At 36.8% G+C, this 22,602-nt stretch overlaps 1 protein-coding gene across 1 annotated transcript in view; it reads right to left on the bottom strand.

Moving 5' to 3' along the window:
- LOC148897528 (A disintegrin and metalloproteinase with thrombospondin motifs 20) overlaps positions 1–22,602 on the bottom strand; it is a 128,058-nt gene that overhangs the window by 78,964 nt on the left and 26,492 nt on the right. Inside the window, exons 5-11 of the mRNA XM_088995813.1 lie at positions 21,583–21,666; positions 20,203–20,327; positions 19,356–19,396; positions 18,986–19,091; positions 12,430–12,576; positions 5,264–5,405; positions 3,761–3,865 (exon numbers count right to left, since the gene is read on the bottom strand). Coding sequence (XP_088851939.1) covers positions 3,761–3,865; positions 5,264–5,405; positions 12,430–12,576; positions 18,986–19,091; positions 19,356–19,396; positions 20,203–20,327; positions 21,583–21,666 — 750 coding nt within the window. The remainder of the gene's footprint in view (positions 1–3,760; positions 3,866–5,263; positions 5,406–12,429; positions 12,577–18,985; positions 19,092–19,355; positions 19,397–20,202; positions 20,328–21,582; positions 21,667–22,602) is intronic.

Genomic DNA, 22,602 nt, shown 5'->3' with positions numbered 1-22,602 from the left:
CCATTTTAACTCAACCAAACAGCAGATCATCTATTTCTTTGGAAATGTCCATCGATGGAGGACATGCCGCAGTTTGGTAGCCTGATTTGTGATTGAATTTGAATTCGCCATGTTTTGGTTAGCCATCTTTAACTCATGCACTGCCAGACCAATCTGCAAAAAATGTGTCGAGTCCAGTGCCAGGGTTTTTGTCATTTTCACTCAAGTTGCAGGACCCACAGAATATTGAGTTGTAGGACTACATCAACATTCAATAATAATAATAATAATATGAATAATAATATGAATAATAATAATATGAATAATATGAATAATGTGAATAATAATAATACATTAAATTTATCATTGATCATATCAAAATTCTGAGTTAAATCGGAAATCAGAGTTAAAAGTTGGAAATCAGAGTGAAAAGTCGGAATCCTGAATTAAAAGTCGGAATCTGAGTTAAAAGTTGGAATTCTGACTTTAAAAGTCAAACTTCTGAGTCAAAAATCGGAATTCCGAGTTAAAAGTCAGAATCCTTAGTTAAAATTCGGAAATAAGAGTTAAAAGTCGGAATCCTGAATTAAAAGTCAGAATCTGAGTTAAAAGTTGGAATTCTGAGTTAAGTTCGAATTCTGCCTTTAAAAGTGGAACTTCTGAGTCAAAAATCGGAATTCAGAGTTAAAAAACGGAATTCTGAGTTAAAATTCGGAAATCAGAGTTACAAGTTGGAAATCAGAGTTAAAAGTCAGAATCCTGAATTAAAAGTCGGAATCTGAGTTAAAAGTTGGAATTCTGAGTTAAGTCAGAATTCTGACTTGAAGAGTCAGACTTCTGAGTCAAAAATCGGAATTCTGAGTTAAAAGTCGGAAATCTGATTTAAAATTCGGAAATCAGAGTTAAAAGTCAGAAGTCAACGTTAAAAGTCGGAATATGAGTTAAAAGTCGGTATCCTGAGTTAAAAGTTGAAATCCTAAGTTAAAAGTTGGAATTCTGAGCAAGTCAGAATTCTGACTTTAAAAGTTAGATTTCTGAGTCAAAAATCGGAATTCTGAGTTAAAAGTTGGAATTCTGACTTAAAATTCGGAAATCAGAGTTAAAAATCGGAATCCTGAATTAAAAGTCGGAATCTGAGTTAGAAGTCGGAATTCTGAGTTAAAATTCGGAAATCAGAGTCAAAAGTCGGAATCCTGAATTAAAAGTCGGAATCTGAGTAAAAAATCGGAATTCTGAGTTAAAAGTTGGAATTCGGACTTAAAATTCGGAAATCAGAGTTACAAGTTGGAAATCAGAGTTAAAAGTCAGAATCCTGAATTAAAAGTCGGAATCTGAGTTAAAAGTTGGAATTCTGAGTTAAGTCAGAATTCTGACTTGAAGAGTCAGACTTCTGAGTCAAAAATCGGAATTCTGAGTTAAAAGTCGGAAATCTGATTTAAAATTCGGAAATCAGAGTTAAAAGTCAGAAGTCAACGTTAAAAGTCGGAATATGAGTTAAAAGTCGGTATCCTGAGTTAAAAGTTGAAATCCTAAGTTAAAAGTTGGAATTCTGAGCAAGTCAGAATTCTGACTTTAAAAGTTAGATTTCTGAGTCAAAAATCGGAATTCTGAGTTAAAAGTTGGAATTCTGACTTAAAATTCAGAAATCAGAGTTAAAAATCGGAATCCTGAATTAAAAGTCGGAATCTGAGTTAGAAGTCGGAATTCTGAGTTAAAATTCGGAAATCAGAGTCAAAAGTCGGAATCCTGAATTAAAAGTCGGAATCTGAGTAAAAAATCGGAATTCTGAGTTAAAAGTTGGAATTCGGACTTAAAATTCGGAAATCAGAGTTAAAAGTCGGAAATCAGAGTTAAAAGTCGGAAATCAGACTTAAAAGTCGAAATCCTGCGTTACAAGTTGGAATTCTGAGTTAAGTTACAATTCGACACGAAGTTTTCAGACCAAACAAAGTACCCAAAATGCATTGCTTTCTCGGTCAGTGGCGTTCCTGACATGACGTCACGGATGGACTTGTCACCAATTCAAAAACAAGACTTCCTGAATATTCAGCGCGAGTCTTAAAACGTAAAAAAATAGCTATATGTGGTGGAATCTTTGTAAAACACGCTCAGTAGAAGTCATTTCAAGTAATTTGACAAATTATGGACACAACATGTCCGGAGGCGTCGGTTGTCCTTTAAGGGACGGAGATTTGGTGAAAAGTCTCTTGCGGAGCGAGAGAGTGGGGCCATTACTTTTTAGTGCGGTTGTTGTAGTTGGATTAAGATGTTAGCCATCAACGCTTAACCTCAACTGGGAGATTGTGGGGCATTGAAGACTAAAAAAAAAAATGGTAAATCGGATGCGTCGTCGACCCTAGAAAAAGACGACGGGAGGGCAGAATGTTAAGACTTTACTCCTCCCTCGTTCAAACACGTCCTTAACTCCCTCTCACGCCTCTTATCCCGCTTTGACAAGGGGATGCTGGCAAGTTCTGTTACGGCCCTGACCGTAAGGGCGGGGGTCACGGGTTCACCCCAAGGTGACTCAACTGTAAACGGCCGGGCCGCCTCGTTTTTCTTTACTTCTCCCTTGATTTTTGTTTTCTTCTTCTTCCCGAGTTTTTTTTTTTTTTTTTGCCCGTAACCTTAGCAACCGACCCGCCGTCTCAGTCCTGATTAGCATAGCACCCCAGGGTGAAGAGAACATGAAGGCTAATGGATGGGATGTTGGGGCCTCCGGGACAACATGGAGGCCAAAAGGAAAAGCGCCGGTCACCTGACTGGTTGACATTAAATCCCTCATGCAGATAAAATGGGCTGTTTTGCCCTCGAGGATGGGAATACCGGTTGGAAAAAAAACAACAACATTTGATTGGCTTTTTTGACGAATAGCGGGGGTGGGGGGTCGGTGGTCTCTGACAATTAATTCTATCTATCTATCCAGCTAGCTATTAGCTGGCTGGCTGGTTAGCTGGCTATCTATTAGCTATCTATTGGCTAGCTTGCTAACTGGCTATCTATTGGATATTTAATAGCTAGCTAGCTAGCTAGCTATCTATTTAAGTTACAGGTTGAGTGAACAGGACCACCGCTCACCCCCAGAAAAACTGATCCAGTGACTGTAAAGTGACTATAAAGCTTGCAAATGAAATGTATTATGATTATGATTATTATTTCAGTGTGGAATAAAAAAATATATATATACAGTAAAGTCTCGTTATATCGATATCGGATATATCGATAATCCCGGTTATATCGATACTATTTCTATGCACACGCGGAGAAAATTACATGCAAACAGGGTCGGATATATCGATAGTCCCGGTTATATCGATATTTTTTCGGACTCCCTTGAATATCGATATAACGAGACTTTACTGTATATATAATACAAGTCAATCATTCATTATCGGTCTAGTTCTAAAAAGGTGTCGCTCTGTGCTGTTTTTCCTCTTCCCATGACATGGGTGAATATCCAGAGACACTTTCAAGCAATTCTGAGATGGGTTTATATTGATCAGAAGCAAATAATAATAATAATAATAATAATAATAATAATAATAATAATAATAATAAATAAATAAACTGATAAATCAAGAATAAAACGAAAACAAACAAATAAATAAACCAACAGATAAAGAATAATAAATGAAGAAATAATGAAGTAAAAATAAATAAATTGATCAATGAATAAATCCATAGATAAAATAAACAAACAAACAAATAAATAAATAAATCAATAAATAAATAAATAAATAAAACACAAGTAGACTTTTTTTTGTGTGTGTTTCAGACTCACCATTCCGTGTCCACATTCAGTCCCATCAGCCAGTGGCATGTGTTGCGTACGGCATCCCTTATGGTCTCCCTCTGCGCTTGTACACCACAGCCTTTTACATTGTTTCTGTAAAAATTACCCCAAAAAAAAAAAACATAAAACATCTGTCAATTCCCAGGTTTCCAACATAACCCGAAAAGCATTTCAGCCATGATCGGAGTTTTTAAAATGAAAAATCAGACAGTGGTGGCAAGCTGTGCCTTTAAAATATTGTTTTCTTTCATGTCTTGGGATTAGGAGTTGCCCCTTGTCGCCCTGCCATGCGCTTACAAGTCCAAAATTCCAACTTTTAATTAAAAAAACGGTGCCACAAATACAAGGGGGGTAACTACTGATATTTCATTTAAAAAGCCAATTAAAATTACATGAAAGCGCACACTGTTTGACATGTGTTAAAAGTGCCGAGGCGCGCGGTTCGATTCCAGTTTGAACATTCTTCCAGTGTTTGAGTGGGTTTTCTTCGGGTACTCCTTTTTCCTCCCACATTCCCAAAACATGCAAGCGGATTCATGGAGCACACAAAGTTTTTCTTTGGTGTGATTGTGAGCGTGAATGTTCATCTACAGGTATGTGTGCCTTGCATTTGGCTGGCAACGAGTTCAGGGTGCACCCCGCCTACTGCCCGAAATGAACTGAGAAAGGGTCAGGCACACCCTGTGAACCTTGTAGAATAATAATAATAATAATAATAATAATAATAATAATAATAATAATAATAATAATAATAATAATAATAATAATAATAACACATTTCATTTACTGGCTTTCAAAACTCTCAAGGTCATTTTACAGTCACAGGATATTTTTTCTGCGGGTGAGCAGCGGCAGCCACACGCGCCAGCGTCCACTCAGCCCGGAAGTCACATAAAGTTAAAAAAAAAACAACAACAAAAAAAAACAAAACAAATAACATGACAACCCAAAGACACAGAGATTCATTCATTCTTCAGCACTTGCTATACCCTCTTTGTGACATGAAGCAGTTCTAGATGAAAGAGGAGAGAATAAAAGCATCTTTTTCAGCAGTGGATCAGGGACGTGTACGTGTACTACAAGCTAAATGTTGAAAGCAAACACGCAGCTGTAGCATACATTGACGAAAACAATCTCCTGTCCCACATAAATCCGCTTCAATTCCGAGCCGCGACAGAAAACAAATTAACAAAAATATCTAATAATTTTTTTTTATTACAAATATTTTTAGATAGCATTATTTATATTGTATTTATATAGCTCATTTAAAATTAATAATAATAATTAATAACAACCCATTTAATTTATAAGTACTTTTCAAAACTCTCAAGGACACTTTACAATTATAAAAAAAGCACCAAAAAAAAGCAGTCCATTGAAATAAAAAAAATACATAAAAAAAATCAACATATTTTTTTAAATCCCTGAGGAACGCCTCCTCACCCCCTCGTCGACCCTCCCAAACTTGTTTTTCTCTACAAGCCCACTTACCATGTAAGGGCAAATTTGAGATCCAGGTCCAAACATGAGTTCACACTGTCTGTTGGCATTGTAGATTTGCCCGGGGAGGAGTGTAGGCAGCTCGTACGTCCTGCTTACGGGCTCGTCCAAAAGACACTCGCCGTAACCGGTGCTGCGTTCAATCAAAACACAAAGTCAATTGAATGAAAAGCAAATTAGGCGAGTAGACAAGAGCGCGGGTGGAGACGGAGTCAAACGCAACTAAGCGTGTAACAACAACGTCAGATCGGATGGAAAAAGGATTTGTAATATACAGATACCTTGGCTTACGATCTTAATTGCTTCCCAGACAGAGTGCGTAAGGTGAAAAGTGTGTATCCCAAAAATAAATTTCCCATGGGAAACCATTAAAATGAGAATAATCCGTTCCCAGCTCCCCATAAAACATAATTTTCTACTTTCTAATTTTTGAAGCCTTAAAACTACACAAAATATACCTTATTTTACGTATAATAAATGTGCTATAGTATTATGATTAAAGAAATAAACTGTACTGTACAATAATCGCTGAACCATTTTGGATGGGTCGGTAACAGATAGTAAAAGAATGTTTGTTATGCTAACGACATGATGAAGCACTATGCTAGCTTCTGTTTTGTTACCCTGTACAGTGATGCCTTGGCTTACGAAGTTAATTGGTTACCAGACAGAGTGTGTAAGGCGAAAAGTGTGTGTCCCAAAAATTAATTTCCCATAGGAAACCATTAAAATGAGTATAATCCATTCTCAGGTCATCAAAAAAACAATTTTCTGCTTTCTAATTTTCTCAGCCTTAAAATTACACAAAATATACCTTATTTTATATACAATAAATGTGCTGTGGTATTATAATTAAAGAAATAAACAGTACCGTATAATAAAGTTGTTTTATTTACCTTTGTGATGGTCGTTGATGGCTTGATGGGATGGAGTGGCCGGTTTCATCAGCATTAAACACTTGATGAGGAACGTAACCATGTTCCTTCACCATCTTGAGGAATGATCCCTTGTCGGTGCTTTCTCTGCGATCATTTTACCTAGTTCTTCATCAATTGTGTTCTGTGTAAAATCCTGTCACTGTAAAGTGTTCTTTAGAGTTTTGAAAGGCGCCAATAAATGAAATGTATTATTATTTAGCTGGCTTGATAGCTTTTTACATCAAGTGTACAGATGGCTGGTGCGGGTTATTTGTGGAGCCTGATTGATGGGAATTTTAACCTTGCAGTTTACACTATGCCATTAAACGATCAAAGTTGAAACGAGTCCAAATTTCACTGTTTTCTATCCATTTTATCACTCTCTCTCTCTCTGTCGTCTGCCTGTCTCTTTAATGTGTTCACCCTCCACCCCCTTCACTGCTGCATTCTTGACCAATTACGTGGCTTTAACCGACGACTGGGGGTGGGGAATAGAGGACCAAAACAAGCCGGCTGCCATTTTCTTGTGAGGAGAACGGGCTCGTTCGCGAACGACACATCAGTCATTGTGGCAGCTCCGTGTGTATCCTGAAAAATTGTTTGTATGCCAAGGGAAAATGTTCATAAATTTAATGTTCGTAAACCGAAAAGTTCGTAAGCAAAGGGGTTCGTAAACCGAGGTATCACTGTACCTTTTATTGGCCGTTATATGTATTTTTTTGAGAGTTTGGACTTGTAAAGCACAAGTCTGATTAAATTGCCTCAATCCTCAACCGTGCCTGGATTAAATAACATAATGACAGACCGCTCTTTGTATGAACCCCTCCCTGAAACCACCGATGCACAAACACAGCTGGCTTGAATGCGCGCTGCCACGTACAAAAAAAAAAACAAAGATCAACATCAATTGGCACTTGTCAAAAGGCCAAAGTCAAACACGTTATTTATTTATGTATTTAGATATGTATTAATTTAATTGTTTATTTATTTGTTTATCTACAGTATTTATTCATGTATTTTTTATTCAAACAGTATGTATTTATCTATAGTATTTCTTTATCTACAGTATTTATTTATCGAATTTAATTATTTATCAAATTTATTTATTTATTTATTTATTTATTCATTAATGTATCTATTTATTCATCTATTATTAATTTATGTATTTATGCATTTATTTCTGTATTTATTTTATCTATTTAGCCGTTTATTCATCTATTATTAATATACTAAGTAATTTATTTATTTATTCATGTATGTATGTATTTATTTAGTTTATTTATTTATTTATTCATCAATGTATCTATTTATTCATTTATTATGAATTTATGTATTTATGCATTTATTTCTGTATTTATGCATTTATTTCTGTATTTATTTTATCTATTTAGCCGTTTATTCATCTATTATTAATATACTAAGTAATTTATTTATTTATTCATGTATGTATGTATTTATTTAGTTTATTTATTTATTTATTCATCAATGTATCTATTTATTCATTTATTATGAATTTATGTATTTATGCATTTATTTCTGTATTTATTTTATCTATTTAGCCGTTTATTCGTCTATTATTAATGAACTAAGTAATTTATTTATTTATTCATGTATGTATGTATGTATTTATTTAGTTTATTTATTTATTTATTCATTAATGTATCTATTTATTCATCTATTATTAATTTATGTATTTATGCATTTATTTCTGTATTTATTTTATCTATTTAGCCGTTTATTCATCTATTATTAATATACTAAGTAATTTATTTATTTATTCATGTATGTATGTATTTATTTAGTTTATTTATTTATTTATTCATCAATGTATCTATTTATTCATTTATTATGAATTTATGTATTTATGCATTTATTTCTGTATTTATTTTATCTATTTAGCCGTTTATTCGTCGATTATTAATGAACTAAGTAATTTATTTATTTATTCATGTATGTATGTATTTATTTAGTTTATTTATTTATTTATTCATCAATGTATCTATTTATTCATCTATTATTAATTTATGTATTTATGCATTTATTTCTGTATTTATTTTATCTATTTAGCCGTTTATTCATCTATTATTAATATACTAAGTAATTTATTTATTTATTCATGTATGTATTTATTTAGTTTATTTATTTATTTATTCATTAATGTATCTATTTATTCATCTATTATGAATTTATGTATTTATGCATTTATTTCTATATTTATTTTATCTATTTAGCCGTTTATTCGTCTATTTTTAATGAACTAAGTAATTTATTTATTTATTCATGTATGTATGTATGTATTTATTTAGTTTATTTATTTATTTATTTATTAATTTGTGGCATGTTTCACTGAACTCAATGTGTGTGTTATGAGAACACGTATCGTTCTTCTCATTATTATTAGTTATTATGCATATTATTCACATTATCATAAATCATATTATTACTCATATTATTATTACATTATTATTATTATTCATATTCACAGTATTATTATTATTATTATTATTATTATTATGGATTACGCAACAGAAAAAAAATACAAAAAGGAAGTGAGGGGTGTTATGACGTAATGTGTCTGACACGACGGAAACTTCATCGTGGATGGAGAAGCAGAGAAGCTGCAACACCTGCGAGCACAAAGCAAAGATGGCAATGACAGGCCGGCGATTATACGGGATTATCCACACTTTGTGTGGCTCCCTTTTCATTTCCGCCTTTGCCCAAAAAAGCCGCAGTTTGGACAATTGCAGCAAAACAAAAGAAATACGGCATTGAAACTTGAGATATGACGTGACACACTGAAACTCAAGCTAAAGATGACATTTTGTCAAATCTGACTGCGCATGTATTTATTTATTTATTTATTTATTTTTGGTGGTATTTGCGTACAATTGCAGTTTGGAGACGAAGGGTTGAATTGTGCTGTTTAGTGAGTCCCAATTACATTTATTTCTATGCACGCACGGAGAAAATTACATGCAAACAGGGTCGGATATATCGATAGTACCGGTTATATCGATATTTTTTCGGACTCCCTTGAATATCGATATAACGAGACTTTACTGTATTTGTTTTTTGTATGTATTTATATATGCATGTATGTATTTATGCATTTATATATTTATTTATGTATTTACGTATTTATGTATTTATGTATTATTGATTGATTTAATTTTTCATTCATTCATTCATTCATTCATATATATATATATATATATATATGTATATATATATGTATATATATATATATATAACTACAATATTTATTTATTATTGTTATTAATAATAATAATAATAATAATAATAATAATAATAATAATAATACAGTTCATTTATCTACAGTATTTATTTATTTATTTACTTATTTGTCTATTTATGTATCTCTATTTATATATTTATTTATTTAGCTATTTAGTAATCTATTGATTCATCTATTTATTCATCTATTATTTCTTCAGCTATTATTAATGTATGTATTTGTGCATGAGGCATTTATTTATTTATTTATTTATTTATCTATTTATTTAGCTATTTATTTAGCTATTTATTTAGCTATTTATTTAGCGATTTATTCGTCTATTAGTAATTAATTAATTTTTTATTCATGTATTTATGTGTTTATTTATTAATATATTTATTTGTTTTTTATGGCGTATTTCACTGAACTCAATGTGTGTGTTATGGGAACAAGTATAATAATAATAATAATAATAATAATAATCATCATCATCATCATCATAATCATTATTATTTATGATTGTGTCAAAGTTTGTCCCTAACGGTCCTTATAAGACTTCATCCAGAAATGGATTCAATCAATCGGCACCCAGCCAGGAATGGAATGAATAGTTTCTTTATGTTCTGCTTGGACTCTCAATGACATTGCAGAGGTTCCCCAACCCCCCACCTACGCACCCCCCCCCCCCCCCCCCCCCTCTCCAGAAAGTGATGTCAAAAAGAGGACATTTGAGTGGTCTTTTGGGAGGAGTGTTGGGGTTGAGTGGGATGCGGGGGTCTCCAGCACGACATCGAGATGAAAAAGTGCAGTTAAAACATGAACGTACTCAAACCAGGTGGACCCACGGGAGAAGTCTGAATCAATACTCATCATTGTTAGCTTGAGAGTGACTTCAAACAAGGGTTTCTCAAGGGGATTTCCCACCGATGCAGCTCGCGCACTCCAGTCGTCGCTACGCTAGCGCCTAATCTGACCATTTAACAGACTCACATTGTCCTGGATGCCGCACAGAAATCCTCAAAAGACAAGAGATTCATGTAGAATTCTAATCGAGGATGGAATGTTTCAACTCATGAAACTGCAAGCAAAACGGGGACGCTCAACCTCATAAGTGCAAATGAGCACTTGCCGAAAAACACCTTCACAAGATTCATTTGGTCGACAAGGCAATCCTTTTTCAGCCCTCTTACTCAATGATGTCCATTGAAAAATACATTTATTGATACAATATGTGTGTATTTACAATTATAAAAGCTCTCCCAGCATTAGCTAGTGGTTGAGCTGTCTGTATCACTCACAAAAGCTCTACTAGCATTAGCTAGTGGTTGAGCTGTCTGTATCAATTACAATCGCTCTCCTAGCATTAGCTAGTTGTTGAGATGTCTGTATCACTCACAAAAGATCTCCTAGCCATAGCTTGTTGTTGAGCTGTCTGTATCAATTACAACAGCTCACCTAGCATTAGCTAGTTGTTGAGCTTTCTGTATCAAACACAATCGCTCTACTAGCATTAGCTAGTGGTTGAGCTGCCTGTATCACTCACAAAAGCTCTCCTAGCCTTAGCTAGTGGTTGAGCTGTCTGTATTATTTACAACAGCTCACCTAGCATTAGCTAGTGGTTGAGCTTTCTGTATCAAACACAATCGCTCTACTAGCATTAGCTAGTGGTTGAGCTGCCTGTGTCACTCACAAATGCTCTCCTAGCCTTAGCTAGTGGTTGAGCTGTCTGTATTATTTACAACAGCTCACCTAGCATTAGCTAGTGGTTGATGTGTCTGTATTATTTACAACAGCTCACCTAGCATTAGCTAGTGGTTGAGATGTCTGTATCATTTACAACAGCTCACCTACCATTAGCTAGAGGTTGAGCTTTCTGTATCATCTTCACTTATCAAATGAGCCGTTTGTAAGTTTAAATTCCAGATAGGATTCCTACTCACAACAGTGGCATAGCGGCTAAGTAGCCACTAGCCAACAAGCGAGTTGTCGTTGCTGTTTTTTTACATCAAATAATATTTAGTGAGTTTGGGCTCAACAGCTACAGTTGCTAATGATCTCGGGGTAGTCTCCAACATCTAGCAGTTCACTAGCTAGCTTGCGTATGTGCCTCAACCCTTGTAATTAAATGAGCAGTTAAGAAGTTTGGAGTATGGGCAGGAGCATGCGCTGCTAGCATTAGCTGCTAATAATCCAGTTGAAGCTGCGAAAGAGTAACATGTTGATAATAATAATAATAACAATAATAATAATAATAATAATAATAATAATAATAATAATAATAATAATACATTAAATTTATGAGCGCCTTTCAAAACTCTCAAGGACACTTAACAGTCACAGGATATTTTTTTTGTGCGGGTGAGCAGTAGCAGCAACACGTGCCAGCGTTCACTCAACCCAGTAACTCAAGTAGATAGAAAGCTAGCTAATGTAAAAAAACAAAACAAAAGCGGCAGTGTGTGGCTTCCCCTGCTCACCCACAGAAAAATCAATCCTGTGACTGCAAAGTGACCCCGAGAGTCCGGAAAGGCGCCCACAAATGAAATGGATCATTTATTATTATTATTATTATTATGATTTTACAAATTGACAAAAAAGTCATCACAACAATAATACATTTCATTTATAAGCACCTTTCAAAACTCTCAAGGTCACTCCATAGCCACAGGACAAAACCTTCTGTGGGGGAGCAGCGGCAGCCACAAGCGCCACCGTTCACTCAAACCGGAAGTAACTCAAATAGATAGAAAGCTAGCTAATATATAGCTAATAGCTAGCTAGCTAGATAGCTAGCCAGATAGATAGCTAATAGCGAGCTAGATAGCTAATATATAGCCAGCGAGATAGCTAGCGAGATAGCTAGCTAATAGTTAGCTAGATAGCTCATATACAGTATTAGTATTAGTAGTGATTAGCTTGAGTTATCTTTTTGCATCATCACATTATCAAACGAACAGTTTGTGAGTGTAAAATCCGTGTAGCTAAGATTATTGTGTACATACTCAAGGAACTCTGTGATGTACTTTCGGCTGCACTTGGACCACGACCAAGGGTTGGTGTCATGGTTGAGTGTGGGAGCCATGACATGATACTGGTGCTTCATACCGGCCTCCCGACATTTGGGGTTATCGTCATGAGGCATGTTGAACCTGTGAGAAAGAGACAGAAAATGTAGAGGATTGGCTAAGATAGAAGTCGACTGGGGATTTTCAAGTGGTGGGGGTCGCTGAACCATTTTGGGTGGGTCGGTAACAGATAGTAAAAGAATGTTTCTTATGCTAACGACAAGATGAAGCACTATGCTAGCTTCTGTTTTGTTACCCTGTACAGTGATACCTTGGCTTACGAAGTTAATTGGTTACCAGACAGAGTGTGTAAGGCGAAAAGTGTGTATCCCAAAAATTAATTTCCCATAGGAAACCATTAAAATGAGTATAATCCATTCCCAGGTCCTCAAAAAACAATTTTTTGCTTTCTAATTTTCTCAGCCTTAAAATTACACAAAATATACCTTATTTTATATTACAATAATGGTATTATAATTAAAGAAATAAACAGTACTATATAATAAAGTTTTATTTAGCTTTGTGATGGTCGTTGATGGCTTGATGGAATGGAGTGGCCAGTTTCATCAGCATTAAACACTTGATGAGGAACGTAGCCTTCTTCTTTCACCATCTTGAGGAATGATCCCTTGTAGGTGCGATAATTTTACCTTGTTCCTCATCAATTGTGTTCTATTTACCCGGGTTGATAGCTTTTTGCATCAAGTGTACAGATGGCTTGTGCGGGTTATTTGTGGAGCCTGATTGATGGGAATTTTAACCTTGCAGTCTACACTCTGCCTTTGAACTATCAATGTTTAAACTCTCTCACTGTCGTCTGCCTGTCTCTTTAATGTTTAAAACACCCCCCCCCCCCTCTCACTGCTGCGTTCTTGACCAATCACGTGGCTTTAACCGAAGACTGGGGGCGGGGAATAGAGGACAAAAACAGTCGGCTGCCATTTTGTTGTTAGAAGAACGTGCTCGTTCGCGAACGACACATCACTCATTGAGGCAGCTACGTGTGTATGCCGAAAAATAGTTTGTATGCCAAGGTAAAATTTTCATAAATTTAACGTTCGTAAAGCGAAAAGTTCGTAAGCCAAGGGGTTCGTAAACTGAGGTATCACTGTATATTACTTGTGAGTCAAAGTTAGCCTTCTTTTCCATTATCTTTGGACATGTAGAACACACAAGTGATTATCAGCCGATTAGCGGTTGAGTCGCGGGCCGGGAGAATAAGCGTCACAAAATTCACATTCAACCCTTTTCCAACGAACACACAAGTCGCGCTCCCCTCCCCCCACCCCCACACACACATATGAGGTCCTAGCACAGTTTTTTTTAATCCTGCTCCTACTTTCTTTCCAAATAATCTAGTTTGTAAAAAACATAAATAAATAAAAATAAATAGATAAAAAAAATACGAAATAACTAACTAAATAACTAAGAAACTAATTAAATAACTAAATAAATAAACAAACAAATACACGAATGAATAAATAAATATATAAATAAATACATAAATAAATGAATGTTAATAATTGTAAAATACAGTCATTAAATTGGACCTTAATTAGGGCAGAGAATATTTGGTCAACGCTGCTTAAAAGTGTCCAACAACTTCCATCACCTCGCTGGTAAAAACCCTCCAGCTCACCCCTCAAAGGGCAAAGTTCACCGTCTCACATTCTCAAACAGCTTACCTCAGAGGTGAAAGGAGGACACGGAAACACGGCACACGTTAATAAAGACAGTACAATATAAATTGGCGTGTTTTATTTGGATGAAATTAGTGTCATCCATTTTATCCAATCCCTATAGACAGTTATGGATTTTATGTTCAAAATAAATGGGAGAAAGCAAATAAAAAGATCAGGCTCAGTTTGAATTCCAGACAGTGAGTGTGAACGCTTGTAGATAGAAATAGTCGCTAACTAACTTGCTGCTAATTAGCTAGTTGTGAGAATTTGTATTGCGAGATTAATCTAATTTACAATTAGCCTAGGCTAATTGTAGAAACAACAGCTTTTAGCATTAGCTTCTAGCTGACATTTGTTTTGCTAGCTAGTTGTTAGAATTTGTTTTGTGAGTTATGAAATGCGTAGTTGGTGAGTTTCAAGTAAGACAGCAGGCTTAATTACCAACAACAGCTGTTAGCGTTAGCCTCAAGCTGATATTTGTTTTGCTAGCCAGATGTTATAATTCTTTTTGTGAGTTACTAAATGCTCAGTTGGTGAGGTTCAAGACAGCAGGCTTAATTACCAACAACAACGGTTAGCATTAGCCTGTAGCTGATATTTGTTTTGCTAGCTAGTTGTTAGAATTTGTTTTGTGAGTTATGAAATGCGTAGTTGGTGAGTTTCAAGTAAGACAGCAGGCTTAATTACTAAGAATAGCTGTTAGCATTAGCCTCAAGCTGATATTTGTTTTGCTAGCTAGATGTTATAATTCTTTTTGTGAGTTATTAAATGCTCAGTTGGTGAGGTTCAAGACAGCAGGCTTAATTACCAACAACAACGGTTAGCATTAGCCTGTAGCTGATATTTGTTTTGCTAGCTAGTTGTTATAATTTGTACAGTGAGATTTAAATGTGCAGTTGGTGAGTTTCAAGTAAGACATTGGGCTTAATTTCCAACGACTGTTAGCATTAGCCTCGAGCTAACATTTGTTTTTAAATTCATCCATTACATGCTAGTCAATGAGCAATTTGAAGTCCAGGCAGTGGTAGCGCGTGCCAACGTTTAGCGACGTTAGCCAGTTCCTCTTTTTTTTTAGCTTCATGACTGTTAATCAATGGAGTTGTCCAGCCAGAGCTACTGCTATCACCGACCACTAGCATTAGTTGTAACTAATCATTTACGATGTTAGCTTTGCTATCAAATGAGCACTTTGTGAGTTTCAAGTTCAGGGTTAATGGCTAATGCCGGCAACAAGCATTTATGCGCTCGCTAGCTAACACTCGACACTCGTCAACGGCTAGATAATGTCAAGAATGACTCGACGAAAAAGTAGTTTTGTGTATTGTAACTAAACAGTTGAGCAGTTTGTGAAGAACAGGCGGTGGGGTTGCGGGCTAACGAATTAGCGGCTAACTAGAGAGGAGCCAACAAGCCTGCTGCTTTTTGTGTCTTCGCTTGTGATCGAACGAGCAGTTTATGAGCAAAAAATCTGGGCAGCGGGTTTGATTGTCGTGTTGGCTTCTAGCATTAGCCGCTACTTGCTTGTAAAACAAGTTTATTTTTATGCTAGTCGTTCAATAAACACAAGATAAAATACTTGCTATCAGATGTCATTGAACATATGCAGATTAAATGGATTTAGAAAGCAACCATACATATCATGCATAATAACAGAATCATTTGGTGTTTCTTTTCCGTTGATCCACTAATCTCAGCTAATCCATTCAGATTTATATGTAATTAGCCCTGTTGGAGCAAAATGAGCATTTTTTTTTTGGCACAGTCTTTTGACACATAAAATAAAACATATGCCCCTAATGACAGAGTCGAAAAAAAAAAAGATAGTATACGTTCCCTCGGCTGCTCATAAACCAGAGCCGATGTGTATAAAATGAAGGGCGCCGCCGTGCATCTGCAAATTAATGAGTTCATCCTGCTCGTCTGCTATTGGCAAGCTCATAAAGTCTTATTTTCTTGATGATGTGCAGAATCCGGACCGGTCGTACTACTTCTTGCATGCACATGTGCGCGTGTGTATTAACACAGAGCAGCGCCGCGCAGCTGTATGATGTCTGAGATGTTTACAACAGGATGTGGGTCAGCTCTGGCTGCAATGTCACGATGCACGCGCGCTAACACACGCATACGCGCTAGCACATAAACCCCGAGCGTGGTTGGCAGGACGTCTCTGGCCCCCCCTTTGAAAAAGTTGGCCTAAAACTTGGGAAACTATTGAGGCTTTGCCACCGAATTAGGTCGTACACACATATAAATTATTCTTTTGGCTAATTGTGTAAAAGTGAGCGGATGATTGACAGGCTTTGATGGAATACTTAACTGGCTATCAATAATTAGCTATCCGGCTATCTAGCTGGCTATCTAGATATCTATCTAGCTGGATACCTAGCAATCTATTAGCTATCGAGCTAACCATATAGTAGCTTTCTAGCAAGCTAACTTGCTCATGATCTATTAGCTAGCTAGATATCTATTAGCTATCTAGTTAGCTATATATGAGCTATCTAGTTAGCTAGCTACCTACCTGGCTATCTGGCTACCTACCGGGCTATCTGGATAGCTACCTTGGTATCTGGCTAGCTACCTGAATATCTGGCTAGCTACCTGGCTAGCTACAAGGCTGGCTACCTATCTTCCTGGCTAGCTACCTAGCTACCTGGCTATCTACCGAGCTAGCTACCTAGATACCTGGCGAGCTACCTAGCTACCTGGTTATCTACCGAGCTAGCTACCTAGATACCTGGCTAGCTACCTAGCTACCTGGCTAGCTATATAGCTACCTGGCTAGCTACCTACATAGCTAGCTACCTAGCTAGCTCGCTATCTATCTATCTATCCATCCATCCATCCATCTACCTACCTACCTACCTACCTATCTATTAGCTAGCTAGCTAGCTACTAGCTAGCTAGCTACTATCTAGCTAGCTAGATAGTTTTCTGTCTATTTGAGTTATTCCGGATTGAGTGAACGCTGGCGCGTGTGGCTGTCGCTGCTCACCCACAGAAAAAAAATTATCCTGTGACTGTAAAGTGACCTCGAGAGTTTTGAAAGGCGCTTATTAATGAAATGTATTATCCCTATTATCATTATTATACTTCTGACAAGATTTACACCATCGCCTGACGTTTGCGTGCAGTACTTGTTGTGATCTCCCCGATTGCGTGGGCGTGTCGACGTCGATTTACTCAATGTGGATTTACGGCTCAAATAAGCATGCAGTTTGGAAGCTCTTAAAGAGATAACAAGCTGCAGTGTAATGAGGCTGTAAATCAGTCCGTTTCGTAGGCCTCCCTCGGGGAAACGTATCATCCGTAAGAAGGAATCAATCGCAGCGGCACAGCAAGAATGGAATTGGAAGCATGCCCACGCGTCTGAAATGCCCACTGAGGCTACCTGGAATGTCTGTCTACGAGTGGATGAACGCGCTTCCATGTGGGCGCGCCACTCTGACGGTTTGAATTAAATGAGACACGATGACATTTGGACGCAAATGAAGAAGATCCCGTAGCCCAATGGCGCAGAAACCAAAACAGACACGCACCTGCTAGCACGTCAAAGCCAAAATGGAAAGAAAGCGAATTTGGTTGTAAACACAGATTATCGCTAGCTTCTGATAGGCGGCGCAAATGTCATTGCTCGATGTGATGGCAGTGGGGCGATGGATTTTTTTGTTTTTATTTTTTGTGTGTTATGTCTACACGAAGACCTCGAACGACTAAATATTTCTAGAGTTGAACAGCAGTTTAACCCTTTGACACGATTGATGGTTCATTCGTTGGTATGGTAACCCGTCGATATATCGTGGCCTCATGCCAAATACACTGATACCTTGGCTTACGAACTTAATTGGTTCCCAGACAGTGTGTAAGGCGAAAAGTGTGTATCCCAAAAATTAATTTCCCATAGGAAACGATTAAAATGAGAATAATCCGTTCCCAGGTCCCCATAAAACATAATTTTCTACTTTCTAATTTTATATATTAATAAAAATATATAATACATTTCATTTATAAGCACCTTTCATAACTCTCAAGGACACTTCTAAGCCTTAAAACCACACAAAATATACCTTATTTTCTGTATAATACATGTGCTATGGTATTATAACTAAAGACATAAACTGTACTGTATACTAAAGTTGTTTTATTTACCTTTGTGATGGTCATTGATGGCTTGATGGAATGGAGTTGGCGGTTTGATCAGCATTAAACACTTGATGAGGAACGTAACTTTATTCTTTCACCATCTTGAGGAATGATACATTTTCTGTGCTTTCTCTGCTATAATTTTACCTCGTTCCTCATCAATTGTGTTCTGTTTCGCTGGGTTGATACCTTTTTGCATCAAGTGTACAGATGGCTCGTGCGGGTTATTTGTGGAGCCTGATTGATGGCATATTTTAACCTTGCAGTCGACACTCTGCTTTTGAAATATCCAAGTTAAAACGAGTCCAAATTTTACTGTTTTCTATCCATTTTCTCACGCTCTCTCTGTTGTTTGGATTGGATTGGATTGGATTTGCCTTTATTAGTCTTTAGTAGTTTATTAGTTTGCCTGTCTCTTTAATGTTTAACCCCCCTACATGTATTTACATATTTATTTATTTATATACATATGTATTAGTTTATTTATTTATTTACATATTTATTTATTGACTTATTTATTTACATTTTGATGTATTTATGTATTTCATGAGGATTTCACCATCCTCCGTGTCACTCCCCAACGACAAACACCTCAAGCTAACGTTCACGTAATTCAAACTCTTTCTTGACATGATGTTTTTTTTTGCACCCGTGTAACTGCAACTCACACATGTCCAAGCTCGTGAGCGATGGTGAAGGAGGCGCTGATCCCATTTTCCTCGCTGATAGAACAGCTGCGGTACTGGTCGCACATGGTCCCCAGTTCTGCCAGGCCTGTGAAACACACGCGTACGTCATGTACCACCACGCGCATTTATTGGGGGGGGGGGGGGGGTGAAGATGTGGCTGCTTATGATTGATTGAACCTTTAAATCATTAGTTCCGTTAAGAGGGATTAACCCCGCTTTGTACCCCCCCCCCCCCGTACCCTCCCCCTCGCTACAATGTTCTTAGCCCTCTTGTCATAAACGCATTAAAGCACAGTTTTATGAGCTTGGAGTGGAAAGTTAATTTTGAAGAAAGGGTGGGGGGTCTTACCGAGAGTGTCGCACTTGTCTTTTGCGCGGCATATATCCTCCCTAAGGAAGAAAAAACATATTGATTAATCCATTCAGATTTATATGCAATTAGCCCTGTTGGAGCAAAAAATATATATATATATATATATATATATATATATATACACAGTGAGACCTCAACATACAAACACCTTAACTTAAAAACTTTTCGTCTTACAAACGTCAAATTTATGAAAATTAAACCTTGTAATAAGCACTATTTTCATAATACACACCCACCACGGCTGGCGGAGTGATCTTCGGCGGAAGCACACGACCGAACAGCACCAACAGTCCTTATGGAAGGTGACTCTCCTTCCATAAGGCATCAACAACCATCAAAAGGGTAAATAAAACTTTATTTTCCAGCAGTTTATTTCTTTAGTTACAGTCCTCATGCAATTCCCTTTGACCTTCGACCTCCAACGACATTCCATCAAGCCATAAATGACCATCACAAATGTAAATAAAGTGACTTTATGATACAATGCAGTGTTTTTCTTTCATTGCAATACAATAGCACATTTATTATACATAGAATAAGGTATGTTGTGTGTAGTTTTAAGGCTTATTTAGTTGAAAATTATGTTTTATGGGGACATGGGAAGGGATTATTCCCATTTTAATGGTTTCCTATGGGAATTTTTTTTTGAGATACACACTTTTCACCTTACTCTGTCTGGGAACCAATTAAGTTCGTAAGTTGAGGTCTCATATATATATATATATATATATATATATATATATATATATATATATATATATATATATATATATATATATATATATAATATATATATTTGGTTGAAATAAAGTGTTAAGCGTACCTGGTGATAAGGAGGGCGGTGTCATGGTGGGAGGGGTGGCTGTCGTCCTTGACGTTTTGTTTCTGCTGCCAGGTGCAGAAGTTGTGCAAAGTGGTAGCGGCGTTGAAGCTCACGGTGGGGCCGTCCTGTTTTGGAAGGAGACGACATGAAATGCGGCTTGGAATTGAAGCGGATTTACGTGGGACACGCTGTTTTTGTCAATGGATGCTACGGCTTCGTGTGTGCTTTTTTTAACATTGAGCTTGTAGCAGAAGTGGACATTTCACCATGACGTTCTCGATACACTGGTGAAAAGGAGGCTTTGATAATAATCCATTTCATTTCTAAGCGCCTTGCAAAATTTTCAAGGTCACTTGAAAGTTTCTCTGTGGATGAGCAGCGGCAGCCACGCGCGGCAGCGTTTACTCAACCCAAAAGTAACTCAAATAGATAGAAAGCTAGCTAATAGATAGCATATAATATCAACAATAATGCATTCCATTTCGAAGCGCCTTTCAAAACTGTCAAGGTCACCCCACAATCACAGGACAAGTTTTTTTGTGGGTGAGTAGCGGCAGCCACACGCGGAAGTAATTTAAACAGATAGTAAGCTATCTTGCTAGCTAATAGATAGCAAATAATAACAACAATAATGCATTGCCACACGCGCCAGCGTTCACAAATACAATGAAATACACCCATATTGGTTTATATAGCGCTTTAACAACAGCTAAAGCTAGGAACAAAGCGCTCACATGGAAAAAAGGCCATGGCCAGCACTTTATCGGCACCCAAACAGGAAAAAAAACAAACCTGAATGGTGCTCTACATCATATCTTCAATTCCCGAATCAATTCGTCAATGGCAGTGAATGAGTTAATGTTTATTTCGACCTATGTAGTCAGAACAATGACTCCAAATGTTCCCCCCTAGTCATGTCGCTCCCATTAGCGCCTCTTATTCACCTCTCCAAACACTTTGGACGCAACAAAGCGGTCAGTGTCCGACGTCTACGCACACCTGGCGCAAAAGGTCAAGGTCTAGGCGACAGGTGTCAAAGTCAAGGCCCGCGGGCCAAATCCGGCCCGCCACATCATTTTTTCCGGCCCGCGAAAGCAAATCAAACTTGTTAAATTCCATGATGATTGCTAAAATCTGAGCCAAAATGTCATATTTTTGGATGTCAACCACAATAAAAGTCATTATTCTTGACTTCAGATTTGAAAACGAGTTATTCATTAATTTGCTGTGTGCTCTATATGTAATATTTGAAGGGATTTAAACATTCTAATGGCTTCCCCAAATTCATAACGGCCCTCGAGAGGAAACCATAACTACGATGTGGCCAGCGGCAAAAAATGACTTTGACACCCCTGCTCTAGTCGAAAGGTCAAGGTCTACCTGCTCATTGTGGACGACGATCAGCTTGACAATCACAATGTTGATGAGGTTTCCCACGCTGGGGTCCTTGTACACCGCCGCTACCTGTAACAAAGACAAGGCACAGACAAAAAAAAATGCAAACCTCCAAAAGAAAAAAAAAATAAACCAAAAAAAAAAACAGTTCACCGGAGGCAACTTGAAACGGGCTGCTATATAATATCCAAGGTCTGAAAAGTAAATTTCATGACGCCCAACAGACGCCTTGAACACAGCGGCCGACTTAAAGCTTGGGAATAGTTCGCTGGCCAAACATTCCCTCGCTCGTTTTCCCCTCCACTTCCTTGGCTGCGCCGGTGCACCCCCTGTCACGGTGGGCAAGCGGTCTCCTGAGGCCGTGCGCAGCCTCCTGACAGGAACTCATTAGTACACTATAAACATTTAGCTCGACTCAGCCCTGAAGGGGGGACGTAAACACCGCCTGGGCCTGTCTTTGCTCGCTTTTGGTCCAAGTATAAAAAAAAGGGACCATATTCTTTGTACCCCCCACCCGTCCACATGAACATAGAATGGAACCTTGAGTCACATTTAGTGGACCTCAAAACAAATTAGTAAATTAGTAAGTAAGTAAGTAAGTAAGTAAATATACGTAACTACGTAACTACGTAAATGAGTAAATGAGTAAATGCGTAAATGAGTGAATGAGTAAATGAGTAGATGAGTACATGAGTAGATGAGTAAATGAGTGAATGAGTAAATGAGTAAATAAGTATGGTAACTAACTAACCAACTGACCAACCAACTAACTAACCAACCAACTAAATACATAAATAACTAAATATCTGAATAAATAAATACATATATAAATATCTGGATAAATAAATAAATAAATAGTTGAATAAATAAAAAGAGAAATAACCCAAGAAATAAATAGATAAATAGATGAACTAATATCTGAATGAATAAATAATTATCTGATTAAATATATAAATATATGTATAAATAAATACATACATACATACATACATACCTTGATTAATA

This window comes from Hippocampus bargibanti, linkage group LG05 (genome assembly GCF_051943395.1).
Source record: "Hippocampus bargibanti isolate YZ-2025 linkage group LG05, ASM5194339v1, whole genome shotgun sequence".
Classification (NCBI taxonomy): Eukaryota; Metazoa; Chordata; class Actinopteri; order Syngnathiformes; family Syngnathidae; genus Hippocampus; species Hippocampus bargibanti.
This window is presented reverse-complemented; position numbering and strand designations above follow the sequence as displayed.